This window comes from Pan paniscus, chromosome 9 (assembly GCF_029289425.2).
Source record: "Pan paniscus chromosome 9, NHGRI_mPanPan1-v2.0_pri, whole genome shotgun sequence".
NCBI lineage: Eukaryota > Metazoa > Chordata > Mammalia > Primates > Hominidae > Pan > Pan paniscus.
Window position 1 is genome coordinate 75,312,643 of NC_073258.2, and position 14,622 is coordinate 75,327,264.

General features: G+C 35.1%; 1 protein-coding gene across 1 annotated transcript in view; it reads right to left on the minus strand.

Annotated features, from left to right (window-relative positions):
• PGM2L1 (phosphoglucomutase 2 like 1) overlaps positions 1–14,622 on the minus strand; it is a 68,274-nt gene that overhangs the window by 40,101 nt on the left and 13,551 nt on the right. The window contains exons 2-4 of the mRNA XM_003814679.6: positions 4,168–4,335; positions 1,475–1,581; positions 666–750 (exon numbers count right to left, since the gene is read on the minus strand). Coding sequence (XP_003814727.1) covers positions 666–750; positions 1,475–1,581; positions 4,168–4,335 — 360 coding nt within the window. The remainder of the gene's footprint in view (positions 1–665; positions 751–1,474; positions 1,582–4,167; positions 4,336–14,622) is intronic.

Sequence of the window (14,622 nt, forward strand, 5' to 3'; positions counted from 1 at the left end):
CATAATTTTTCTCATTGATGATTAAGATCACTTGGCATGGTTTTGGCTTCTACAGCTGTCTTTATAGCCCCCACGCTCCGTGCAAAGCAAGGACTGTCTGTCATTGCTAATCTGCATTATGTTATCTTCCTTAATCCATGAATAGTTTATGAATGTGTTTTAAAAATTCCAAACAGGGGAGGATTTATGGGCTTTTTTATTTCTGATTTTATTGCATGGGGTCCAGGTATATGGCTTGATAAGCAGTTCTTTGGCATTTGCTGAGACTGTGATTCTGCTTAATAATAATGTAAATCCTATTCTCACTCAATAGAGAATTTTTACACACATACACACACACACACCCAGATCAAGCCTGTTAACAATGTGTTCAAATCTATCCTTCATCATTTTTGTCTGCCCAATGAATCAATTTCTGAAAGAAGATATTAACATATTCCACTATAACTGTAGACTTGTCAACTTTTATAGATCAAGTTCTTAGCTAAGTTTAACAAATGTCTGTTGAATGAAAATAAACTCAAAGCAAAATTTGTTTTCCTTCCATTGGTCCCTTATATTACTCAATACAGAACTACATGCACAAAAAATATTTGAATCCTAGTTGATTTAAGAAATGTTTTCAAGAGCAGCAAGCTATATGATCACCAACACAACACACTTACTACAAAAGGTGTAGGAACATATCTTGAAAAAAGGTACACAGGAACATCTTTGGCCAGCAAGACTGCAGCAGTGAGTTTAGCAAGCCTAAAAAAAGAGAGATTTCACTTAGTCCTTTGCCTACCATACTTTTTAAAAACCAACCTTCCACATAAATGTTTCATATTATAATTAGTCTGAATAAACAGTATCCTAATATAGCCCTTTCTTATAATCACTGATTATTTAAACTTCATGCCCTAATTGGAAAATTTTAAATAAATAAGTTTTTTTAAAAGAACAGTTTAACAACTAACATAATTGATATTTCAATTTCCTCTTTTTCCCTCATTCATCTTTTGATGGCTCTTTTACTAAGAAATAAAATCTGCAAAAGGCAAAAAGAATGGAAAAAGTGATATAAGAGACTTTGATAAACTCAATATGCATTATTACCCCCGAAGAAAGATATCACTACATGATTATCTATTTATAAAAACACCCTAAAACTAATCTAATAGGCATATAATGAGAATATAAGCTACATAATTACTACTACCCGGTGCCTTTGCCAAAATATTAAAGTTATAAGCTATGATGTCATTCTAAATATGAACTCTAAATATTTTAAATTTTTACTTCTTTCTGTAAAATCTAAAGCTTTTCTTTGAGACACTTTTTCTTCTATTTCAGCTTTAAAGTAAATATTAGCATGTGATCACATTTCTATCTGACAGTCTACTGTTTCAGAAATCCTACTACTGGACAAAAAAATGTTTTAAATATGTTTTATTCTATTTCAACTTAATCTTTGAAACAATTAACTTTGTACCTCTGGCTGCTGCAGCTGCTAGTTACTTGACCCCGAGTGTCATACCCAACCACAAAGCCTCTCTGCTTGAAGTCTGAGAAACATCTCTCAAGGTATTTGTACATCCCCTGAAGCAAATAAACACAAAAGATTAGTTCTAATGGATGCTTGCATTTCATATGACTCAGAATCTCTTATTTTTATGTTTGCTGTGCAACTGACTGGCTGCTAGGGAAGTGGCTTCTGCCTTTATGCCCATGTTTACCAGTGTGGGAGCAATACTGTTCAATCCAGAAATGTAAGATGACAAACATGTCCTGGAGTTTCAGACACATTTAATACCATGGAAATACCGATTTAGTAACCACTACTAAACCACTAAATCCAATACAATAAGTAAAACATTAGGAAAAGCAGAAGAAACATGAGCGTCAATAAGCTAAAAAAAAAAAAAAGATTAGAAGAGCCAACATAAATTGTTTCTTGTCTGAAGGCTCTAGAAAACAGAATTTTAATTGTCTTAAGTCCTTGCTAGATCATATGATTGAAGTTAACCAAAAGATTTGACCTATTTATGATGTAAACATTTTTAATCAGCAACACAGTTCTTCACTAGAACATTTCTTATGATGGTTGATCCCATTTGTAATTCTTTGGTTTTAAAATCTCACAGAAAAATAACACCATAGACTAGGAAAATTTGCAGTCATGGATGACAAAATAATGAAATAAAGTATTTCATATTGAAAACATCACAATGACAAACTAAAACCATTTAACTATCTCATCAATTATTTGTTAACTTTAATAAATACTTTAATATCTAAAAATAACATTTTAACATTTTATATTATTACAGTCCTTTAAAATTAGTTCCACATAAAAGATGGGACATGTAATCCTAACACCCTGAAAAGAAAGAAACGCAGACACCATTTCTAATTTGGTCTCTTTCAATATTTCTTTTAAGAATAGGAGACAATAAGATTAAAGCTCCATGTAATGTCATGCCTAAGGCCATTCATTCAACTAAAACTAAGTTATACTGATTTATTGAAGACCTATTATATGGCAGGCACTGCTAAATAAGTATGTGGTAGCACCAAACAAAGTCCCAGTGACTTCTGGTGCCTGCGTCTCTCAAGTACAATTAATTTCCCCAACCTATAAGCTATGAGTGAGTGCATGCTTAGTATATCAGCTGGATTCAACAACTTATTTCTCATGATGATACTATCCTAAAACCTCATAGGCCCTCATATTAATCTCTGCTATCAGAATGCATCTTATTTCCCTATATGTATTAGGTTGGTGGAAAAGTAATTGTAGTTTTTGCCATTAAAAAAATGACCAAAACCTCAATTACTTTTGCACCAACCTAATAGAGTCTGAAAAGGGCTAGGGCTTAAGAATCAGATTCCATCCAGCTTTTCCACTTCACACCATGGAATCCCAAATCCAGTGAAAATGTGCACTTCTGTAGAAATTGTTTTTCAAACACCTCCCCCACCCCTTTTTGTAAAGTCAAGAAATCTTCACTTCGAATCAAAGCATATGAAGAGACTAAATGTATAAGAAAAGAATGAACTAAAGCATCTCTGGTTGAGGAATAGGGGGAGGTGTGGGTGAGGAAGGAGGGCAGGTATCCTACCTATGTAACCATCCTGTCATTCCTTCTCTCCTACCCCTGCATTAGGCCTTGGCTTTAGAGAATTCTCTCAGAATAAGGTTAAAGATGATTTACTGTTTGGGAGTATCAATTAGAATTATGTCTACTGAACAATTCTCTAGCCCAGAACTATTTTTAGTATAAGCTAAATACATTATTGGCCTCAAAAGTATAGTTATTTGAAACAGGATGATTCACTGCAAAAAGAAGCAATTTGTTTCTAGAGTGAGCTGCATAACAATGGAGAGAAGTAACACAAATTATATCATATTACACAACTAATATTAACTCTCATGTGGATATAGAAAACCACATAAAGGATATGTGATAAAGGAAAATATTTTCAACTAAATTTTCCAAATACTCTGGTTAACCTTTATAAATGGCCATATGCCAAAATGAGTAATTATTTTCTTCTATCTAAGTTTGTTTCTTTGTATTAATTGGATATGCTAATATACATTTCTTGGTTTCAAATGCAAAGCAACATTGTTAAGAAGTTGACAATGGCAACCAAAATAACGCTTAATCAGAAAGTCAGTCTGTGACCATGAAGATACATAAATGACTTCTAAAATCTTGGGCAAGACTAAAGGTCAGAAATGAGTCTACAGTTTTTACTTACATAACAGTAACTTCTGGGAAATAAAGTTTTGTGTGTGTGTGCGTTTAGAATTGCACTACCTAATTTATAAAGCCAAAAAAAAAAAAAAAAAGACTGAGAAAAAGTACACTTTTTTTTTGAGACAGAGTCTCGCTCTGTTGCCAGGCTGGAATGCAGTGGCGCGGTCTCAGCTCACTGCAACCTCCGACTCCCAGGTTCAAGCGATTCTCCTGCCTCAGCCTCCTGGGTAGCTGGGACTACAGGCACACGCCATCATGCCCACCTAATTTTTGTATTTTTAGTAGAGACGGGGTTTCACCATGTTGGCCAGGATGATCTCGATCTCTTGACCTCGTGATCCCCCCGCCTCAGCCTCCCAAACTGCTGGGATTACTGGCATGAGCCACCATGTCCAGTCAAAAGTACACTCTTAATACTTACCTGTGTTGACTGTATTACTGTAAGGTCATTAATATAGCAAAACCCTGCCCCCATGGCAGAACGAAGTCCTGCAGTCCCAAAAGTCATTCGGCAACAAAGACGATCTCGCAGCTCCTTGTTCATCCCATTCCGTAACAGGTTTTCAATCTGCTCTTTTGTTTTGGGATTCTACAAAAAAGAAGTATTAAAACTTAACCAGGAATCCAAGCAGAGTCCTAATATTAAGCCCTTCTGAGGGGTCAATATGTACATATCACAAGGTTCAACATTCAATATAAATTCCACAGTGCTACTTCTTTGTATGTATAATAAAATAATACCTGCCATTCACTGAGTCCCCAAAGGAGAAAGGGCCTGTTGAGGGTGATTTATATATCTTTTAATTTTATAGTATTTGTATAGCATATCAAAGAATGTTCTTTTAAAATAATTGATATTTAAGAGCTTTGAATCCAAAATAAACCTCTGAGTAAAAAACGACATCAATTAAGTTAGAGTCTATGTTAGGTTTCAATCATAGTTCACCGTAACCTCAAACTCCTGGGCTCAAGTGATCTAGCCTCAGCCTCTTGAGTAGCTGGGACTACAGGCATGTGCCACTACACCTGGCTAATACATTAAGTTTTAAGAGAAATAGAGACACTACTGGATAAATACCATCAAAACATGCCTACCAGTTACCTATCTAGACCTCTGCAATTCAAAATGAATTCTACTCCTTAAAAATTTCTACTCCTTAAAAATCACAGAAAATGATTCAATTTATCTATGGCACAAGTTGACCATAGAAACGTTTTATGTGTTAAGTGTGAATTTAATTAAGAATGAGAATACAAATTCATTCCAAACACGGTTTGTGAGGCAGGGCATGCCAACATCTATATTTGGGATTCTGTATTTCATTGTCGTGTACTTTAACTTATTTTCATAAATCTCAAGAATACCTGTCACTGAAAATGGTGCTTCACAAAAGAATATCAAATTTCAAATAGAAATGCATTTATAATAACAGTAAGACTTAATGCAATTTTCCAATATTTTCTTTTTGGAAAAGTCAAATATTAAGGAAATAAGATGAAACATAACTTCTCTCTTCAAGATTAATATGAATTGAGTCCATTCTATTTGCTTCTTCAACATCCATAGTATATACAATGATAATGAATATTCAGAATAAACCAGTGCACATAAAAGGTGCTAAATATTACAGTATATTTGTCCTTAGAAATACATAAAAACATATTAATATACAATTTAAACAAAATGGTTTTCTGGTTATAGTAGAAATTAAAGTAACCAGAGTACATGGCCAAACTAATGAGAAGTTGAATGAGATTAACTGAAATTTTAATCTGCTTAAAACTAATGGATGATATATAAAATCCAGACTCAAGCAGTTTCTGTTTCATAAATGGCACACACTAACAAATAACCTACATAAAAATATGAATAGCTATTATGGGAAAAATATGAATAACAATATCTGGGATATTATCATGTCTAAGATACCACGATATTTCATAGAGAGGTCAAAGAGTTGAAGAGGGCTAACATTTAAAGATGAGCATAAGAATGGCAAAAATTGAATAGACTCTTCATGTTTAGAGGGTACATAGCACTGTAATACCCTGCTAGTAGGAATGTAAATTGGGATAGTCTTTTTACAGTGGTTTTACAGCAAGTATCAAATTTTAAATTGCACATGCCTTTTGGCCCATAGATTTCTGTCCGCAAAAATACCTTCACATGAACAAAAACATTTATTCATATAAGAATGTTCACTGCAGCATCTGTATGGATAGTATTATTATTAATATTACTATTGTGTAGACGAAGTAACTAAGATTTAGAGAGGGAGGAGCCTAGTATCACTGAGCTGGCATTGGAAATTTAGACAGGATGGGAACCTAGGCTGGGCTGGCTCTAAAGCCTATACCATCTCACTACAGACAAACAAAATAATTGTGTTGGGGTGTTAATAATGCTTCTGATAACAATTTAACTCCAGTTACAAAGCAAAATGATATTCCTTTTTATAACAAGTATAGTGTGTGTATATATATATATAGTATGTATATATAGTATATATAATGTGTATATAGTATATATGTGTGTATATATACAGTATGTATATATGTATATATGTAGTATGTATATATATCTAATGAGTATATATGTGTATATACACATTATGCATATATGTATGTGTATATACATATGTATACACACACACATATATAAATGATCCAGCAGACATAAATGCTGTTGGTTACTGAGTATACTTCCTAATGTTTAACTGCACAGCTACTAGAGTAGGGCCTAAAAATTCCATTCCCAGTTACAGACTTCACAACCAGTACTAACCTAATTCCTGGTTGTTGAAAAACTTGTAAGTTAGAGAAAAATAAAAATGAATAAAAAATCATGATATACTAGACATAATAAATACATTTGTATGGCAAAAAGAGCTAAATAATTATGACAGCTGGCATTTGAAATCTACTTTACACTCGGATTTCTCCCCTATTTAACAGTGAGACATTAATTTAGATGTTGATGTTATAAACTTTTAAAAATATAACCTAAAAAACTATTTATGCAGCCATAATTATCACATATTCTCCATTCAGATGAACTTACATTTGTATTTTTTTGCTAAAGTCATTATATCACTACGATTTTATAAACTATAATATATGAAGATTCTAAAGAATTATAAACTAATTATTATTATTATTATTTCCTTTTTTTTTTTTTTGAGACGGAGTCTCGCTCTGTCACCCAGGCTGGAGAGCAGTGGTGCCATCTCGGCTCACTGCAAGCTCTGCCTCCCGGGTTCACACCATTCTCCTGCCTCAGCCTCCCAAGTAGCTGGACTACAGGCGCCCACCACCACGCCCAGCTAATTTTTTGTACTTTTAGTAGAGACGAGGTTTCACCGTGTCAGCCAGGATGGTCTCGATCTCCTGACCTCATGATACGCCCACCTTGGCCTCCCAAAGTGCTGGGATTACAGCCGTGAGCCACCGCGCCGGCCAACTAATTATTTTTAAATGAAATTTTCATGTAGAACTCAGGTATAGTAAATGAAAAGGAGAGCAGAAGAGTATATACAGTGTTTTCATTTCTATAAAAAGAGGTATGTGTATATTTATATATCATCTAGAAGTATTCCATGCAAATATAAGAGACTAAAAATAGTGATTACCTCTGAAGGGGATATTAGGCATGGGGTTTCAAGTAGAAAAGTGACTTATTTTTATTGGATAGCCATGATGCTGTTTGGATATTTTATGTATATATTACTTTTTTATGGTTAAAAACTAGTTAGGTATTCATGCTGGCTAAGAAAAACCACTACTTGTGTGTCTATGTGAATAATTTTTTACCTCACAAATTGCTCTCCTTTTCCCATTCACAGAAAGCTACTGATAAGATCTGAATCTATAAAACATATATTGGCGTTCTCCCAAATGCAAATTATTGTTTGCTTTCTGAATGTGCTTTCTTATTTACAATTCACTGATTACTTGGGGGTAGAAGCCTAGTCAGGAAAAAAAAAAAAGAGGAGGAAGACAGTAGGAAAACTATTTGACTGACCTGCTTTGAAGACACATACATACCAGGCTGGGCACGTTGGCTCACGCCTGTAATCCCAGCAATTTGGGAGGTCGAGGCGGGCGGATCACCTGAGGTCAGGAGTTCAAGACCAGTCTGGCCAACATGGCGAAACCTTGTCTCTACTAAAAATACAAAAATTAGCTGGGCATGGTAACGTGCCTGTAGTCCCAGCTACTTGGGAGGCTGAGGCAGGAGAATCACTTGAACTAGGGAGGCAGAGGTTTTAGTGAGCTGAGATTGTGCCACTGCACTCCAGCCTGGGCAATAGAGTAAGACTCCGTCTCAATTAAAAAAAAAGAAAAAGAAAAAGAAATATACACACTGACCTATTATATAGAATGAAAGTTAATTATTTAGAAAGTAAATGCATTCAATCTGAAATAAATTTGCTTTTAACTAGCATATCTTAGAATCCTAACAATTTTAGTACTCCAAAAAAGTAATCCTGCAGAAAATCCAAAAGATCTTAGTGACTACTAGCATTTCTCTGTACTTCATCAGTAATAAAGCTAATTGTTTAGTATGAAATCAGTAAGGTGCAGAATACAGAAAAAAGCCATACATTATTTTCAAATTTTACCTGTATACCAAAAATTTTCCTTTAGGTTCTAATCCTATGGTTTGCTTCAACTTTACATGGCTGAAATGAAGAAAAGAAAGTGTCTTCTTACATAGTACTTGTGGAGTTTTCTTTTTTCTATATTGTAGAACCATAAGGCCCAAATTCAAAGAAAACATGAAAGAACTGATTTTTCTAAAACCACTTAAAAAAAATTAACTTCTTACAAACTTTCACAGATGTGCAGAAGGTTACACACCAGACCAAAATTCACATCAACTCTGCCTGCTGACCAATGAAAGTATTAACATTCACTTATGAAGGATCATTTTTGAACTTGCCCAAGTTTTCTGAACCTATTCTGTTCATAACTAGGGACTTCTATATTATTTATGTATAATAAATATAAATGTGTATAAAAGAGTGTAAAAAAAGTAATCAAGTTTGCCAATGAGAAGTGCGTTAGTTTGTCTGCATTGGTATAAAGGAATACTTGAGGCTGGGTAATTTATAAAGAAATAAGTTTTATTTGGCTCATGGTTCTGCAGGCTGTACAAGCATAGCACCAGCATCTGCTCCACTTCTGGTGAGGCCCAGGAAGCTTTTAGTCATCGCAGAAGGGAAGGATAGCCAGCCTATCACATGGTGAAGGAGGGAACAAAAGAGAGCTGCCAGGCTCTTCAACAATCAGCCCTCATGTGAACTAACAGAGTGACAACTCCTTATTATCACCAGCAGAGAACCAAGCTATTCATGAGGGAACCACCTCCATGACCCAAATGCCTCCCACCAGGACCCACCTCCAATATTGGAGGTCACATTTCAACATGAGATTTACAGGGGACAAAACAGCCAAACCATATTAAAGAGTTTGCCTGTAAATCTTTTTTCCTACTTATCTTATAAACCTACTATTTTAATAATTCTAACACAATTTGAATCTACTCTATTAGTATTCTAGTACAAAACCTAACAGCTTAAATACACTCAAAAACATGAATCGCATTGTTTAGAAGATTGGAACAGATCTAAAAGAACATAATATATATTAAAAATCCCAAATTCAGGCTGGGCGCGGTGGCTTATGCTTGTAATCCCAGCACTTTGGGAGGCTAAGGTGGATGGCTCACCTGAGGTCAGGAGTTTGAGACCAGCCTGGACAACAAGGTAAAACCCTGCCTCTACTAAAAATACAAAAAATTAGCCAGGTATGGTGGTGGGCACCTGTAATCCCAGCTATTCGGGAGGCTGAAGCAGGAAAATTGCTTGAATGTGGGAGGCGGAGGTTACAGTGAGCCGAGATCATGCCATTTGCACTCCAGCCTGGACAACAAGAGTGAAACTCTGTCTAAAAAAAAATCCCAAATTCTAATATTGTTACACATCTAAAGGGGAGCCAATATACAAAATTGACTCTTAAGAACTCAAATACTTCTAAAGTTGCAAACTTGTACATAACATTTTTAAATGTTACTGACAGAGACTTGTGTCTAAATAATAAATACCAGTTTTATATAACTACAGAGAAAAACATTTTTATTTTGTTTATCTATTTATTATTTTGCCCCTCATCTTGAATGAAAGACAAACAAATTTTTAAGTTTATTTCTAACCAGAAGTTAAAACAGGAAAGTGCAATCTGAAAATCTGAAAGGTAAACACAGCTGACATTTACTTCTGAGGGTAAACCGATTTGAAGATCCAAGTCTAGAGTCTTGGAGCAGAACAGCTTTTCTAAATCAGATGTTTCTTTATTAAGTCCAAAATATATTCATGCTAAACGAATCATTCTTTCCTATTTAAATAATTTTTGTGTAATTCTAAATTTAATGTCCTTATCTTTAAAAAATTGGTAGAAATTAACATAAATTTGGCTTAGATAAAAAACTTGAATATAAAATATACTCATCATATAAAATGAGATTTGAATAATTGCTTAATAAACACAAAAATCATATCCATGAAATGAAGTACTAAGTACCCCCAAAGTAGAAAATAATCCTTGAAATATTATCATTTAAGAATATTAGATATACCAAATTAGTGTGAAAAATTTTAAAAAGTTAATTATTTTGTTTCAAAAAATACCTATCTTTTTTTAAAAAAAACTATAATTTTAACAAAGCACATACATTGAGCTCAATTTTACTGTTCAATGACATAGTCAAACTTGTCTCTGTTAAGTTTTAAGTAAAAAATATTTCTCATATAAGGTAGTCAACATAAAATATTTCAAATGTTTATTGTCTTTCTACAAATATTCTGACACATCATACTTTTCTTGACCAACAAAGAATCCAATTATTGGCTAATGTGCTCAGTAGACCACTGCAGGAGAGAAAGATCACTGAACTATAATTCTAGAAGGTTTGGCCCTGATCTTGAGTCAGCAATTGCTTAGCTAGATCATCCTGAACAAGTCACTTCACCTTTCCTTAGACTTTAGATTCCAAGCAGATGTGATGATTTTTGAGATTAACTTTTCAAACTCTACAGGTTTTGTCAGTAAGTGATCATGTGAGGCACTAAGTATACTAAGTTCAAGGGTTCCAGTAGCATCTATTACTAGCTTTATGACCTTGAACAGGTAATTTCACTCCAGTATCCTCACCTGTAAAAAACAGGAATCATGTTCTACTCTTCTTCCTGGGCACCATGCCAGCCTCCCTTGGAGCTAAATGAGACCATGTGACAGAGTTGTGGTCACTGGACATGAAAGAGATGTGCACCACTTCCATGCCTAGCCCCAGACCTACTCCCCCACCACTCCTCTTTCCCCATTTACCCATTAAACAGAGAGGACTCTAAGGACCTAGAGGAGTATGTAGCAACAAGATGGAATAAATGATTTCACGGAGCAAAATCCCCCTCTTTTACCTCCTACCTCATGGACCAGCCCTGGGCTGTAATGTGAGCAAGAAATAAACTTTCACTGTGTAAGCCACTGAACTTTGGCGTATTTGTAGGGTTTTTTGTTTGTTTGTGTTTTTGTCTTTTTGTTTGTTTGTTTTTGAGACAGAGTCTCATTCTGTTGCTCAGGCTGGAGTACAGTGGGGATATATCAGCTCACTGCAGCCCGGACCTCCTGGGCTCAAGTGATCCTCCTGCCTTGGCCTCCCCAAAGTGCTAGAATTACAGGTGTGAAGCCACTGCACCCAGTGTAAGTAATATTTGAACTGAAAAGTGAAAGATCAGTAGGAGTTGGATTGTGGACCAAGGAGGGTGAGGAACAAGTTGGGAATAGAGAGATAATGAGTTCAGTATTAGACTTACTGAGTTTGAAATAATATCTATACCCAGCACGCTAACCATTGCTTCCCCCCTCCCCACCAATGGTAACCTAGGAAATGAAAATTAAAACAAGATACCATTTTTCACCTAAAAAATTATTAAGAATTTTAAAATGAGTAAGCCCAGTGCTGGGGAATGAAAATTAACTCTAGTAACCAAGGAAATGAAAATCAAAACAAGATACCATTTTTTCACCTAAAACTTGATTAAGAGTTTTTAAAATGAATAAGCCTAGTGCTGGAGAATGAGAGTATATTTATTGCTATGGCTTAGTAAAAAACCACTCTAAACTTAATGGTTTCAATCAATAATCATTAATTATCTTTCACAGTTTCTATGGGTTAGGAATTCAGAAAGGGCACAGCCAGGATGGCTTGTCTGTGTCCTGCTGTAGGCTTGTCTATCTGGCAGTGATGCTGACTGTAGGCTGGGGCCTAGTGGAGGCCATCAAATGGAACACCTACAGAGGCCACTCCTTGTGGCCTCGGTTTCCTTGCAATGTTGGGTTCCAAAGGCAAGTGTCCCATGAGCAAGCAAGCCAAGTGGAAGTCATATTACCTTTTATGGCCTAGCCCTGAAAGGCAGGTTAGCTTCCACTGCACTGTATTTATTATTTTTATTTTTATTTTTTTGAGGCAGAGTATCACTCTGTCACCTAGGCTGGAGTACAGTGGTGCAAACACAGCTCACTGCAGCCTCTGCCTCCCAGGCTCAAGCAACCTTCCCACCTCAGCCTCCCAAGTAGCTGGGACTACAGGCATACACCACTGTGCCTGGCTAACTTTTTAATTTTTTGTAGAGATTGGGTCTTGCCATGTTGCCTAGGCTGGGCTTGAACTCCTAGCTTCAGGCAATACTCCCGCCTCAACCTCCCAAAGTGCTGAGATTACAGGCATGAGCCACCGCACCTGCTTTGTACTATATTTCTTCAGACAGTTACAAAAGTCCACCCAGGTTCCAGCAGAGGGAACACAGATCCCACCTTTCAATTGAGGAGTACCAAAGTCACACAATAAGAAGAGCATGTGGAATGGGACATATAGGTGCAGCCGTCTTTAAAAATACAATCTGCTACAGAGGGACTATAAATCAATACAACATCTCAGATGACAATTTGCCAATGTTTTAAGTAGCTTAAACATTAAATAGTCTTTGTTTTAGCAATTCTACTTCTAGAAATTTATCCCAAGGAAATAATCACGGATTCACGTTATGATTTAGTCATAAGGATATTCACTAAAGTAATGTTAATAATAAAAAAGTAAGCAAGCCACATGTTAATAGAAAACTGGTTAAATAAAAAGGCTGATGTAATAATACATTAAAATAATGTATTAAAAAATCACAATAGAATTTTAATATGCAAAAACACTTAGATATATTAAGGGAGTAAGTATATAAACCATACATGCAATACAATTCCAAATTTGTAAAATACACATAAATGCACAGAAAAATAAAACTAAAAAAAAATGTGATGGTTCCTTATATCTTTATAGGGAAGGATTACTTATGTAATCAAGGAGAAAAGTTTACAGAATACAAATTAACCCCAAACTCTTATTTATTTAAAATTTTACTTTATTTTATATTCCAGATACATGTGCCAGTTACATAGGTAAATGTGTGCCATGGTGGTCTGCTGCACCTATCAACCCATCACCTAGGTATTAAGTTCCACATGCATTAGCTATTTATCCTGATGCTCTCCCTCCCCACGCCTCCCAGACAGGCCCCAGTGTGTGTTGTTCCCCTCCCCGTGTCCATGTGTTCTCATTGTTCAGTTCCCACTTGTAAGTGAGAACATGCGGTGTTCGGTTTTCTGTTCCTGTGTTAGTTTGCTGAGGATAATGGCTTCCAGCTCCATCCATGTCCTTACAAAGAACATGATCTCAATCCTTTTTATGTATACATAGTATTCTATGGAGATATATAAATATATATATATATAACATTTTCTTTATCCAGTCTATCACCGATGGGCATTTGGGTTGATTCCATGTCTTTGTTATTGTGAATAGTGCTGCAATGAACATATGTGTGCATATATCTTTATAATAGAATGATTTATATTCCTTTGTAACCCCAAACTCTTAACCTGTGGATTAATGTCATTCATCAGTTTAGGAAATTTCATAGTAACTATCTCTTTCCTCTCCTTAAGAGATTCCAATGAACAGCATGTTAGACCTTTTCCTGTATCATCTTATGTCTCGTAGCCTCTCTTTTACTCCCCCACTTCCCCCCCTATCCTTTTGTCATTCCATGCTTTGTTCTGACTATTTTTCACTGACCTATCTTGTAGTTTGTTAATTCTCTCTCTGATTCCTCTCTAAAGTGTTGTTAAATTTGTTCATTGAATTCTTAATTTTGGTTATTGTATTTCTTCAGTTTCAGAATTTCTATTTTTAAAAATTTACTTTTTGTATTATTTTCATTTCTCCACCAATTTTTTTAACTTATGAGATTACTCTTACTTCTGCTCTCTGCTCAATTTTAATCTTTTTTAATCTTCTTGATCTTGACAATCTTAGTTATTTTAAAGTCTACATTTGATAAATATGGGAGCCCTTGCAGGTCAGTTTGCATTATCTGTTGTTTCTGCAGGTTCTTGTTTATGTTGACTTGCTTCCTTATATGTTTGGCTATCTTTGACTCTGTACTATTATATTATTTTTGTAATATTAGGTATTATATTTAAAATATTATTAGTAGGAATAATTTGGAAACTAAGATGAAGCTACCTCCCTCCAGGAAACTTGTTGTTGTTGTTGTTGTTGTTTGTTTGTTTGTTTGTTGTTTTGCTTTTCTTAGGCATCTGAAAGCATTAGCAATCTAGGTTCACTTTAATCCAATTTCCAAGCCATCCAAATGACTCAAAACTGGAATATAGTCTGTATGCGGAGTGTTTACTTTGAGGTCACCAGTATTCACAGGGCAGCCCTTTGGACTTCTAACCTAAAGTAAGAGTGTTTTCAGGGTCT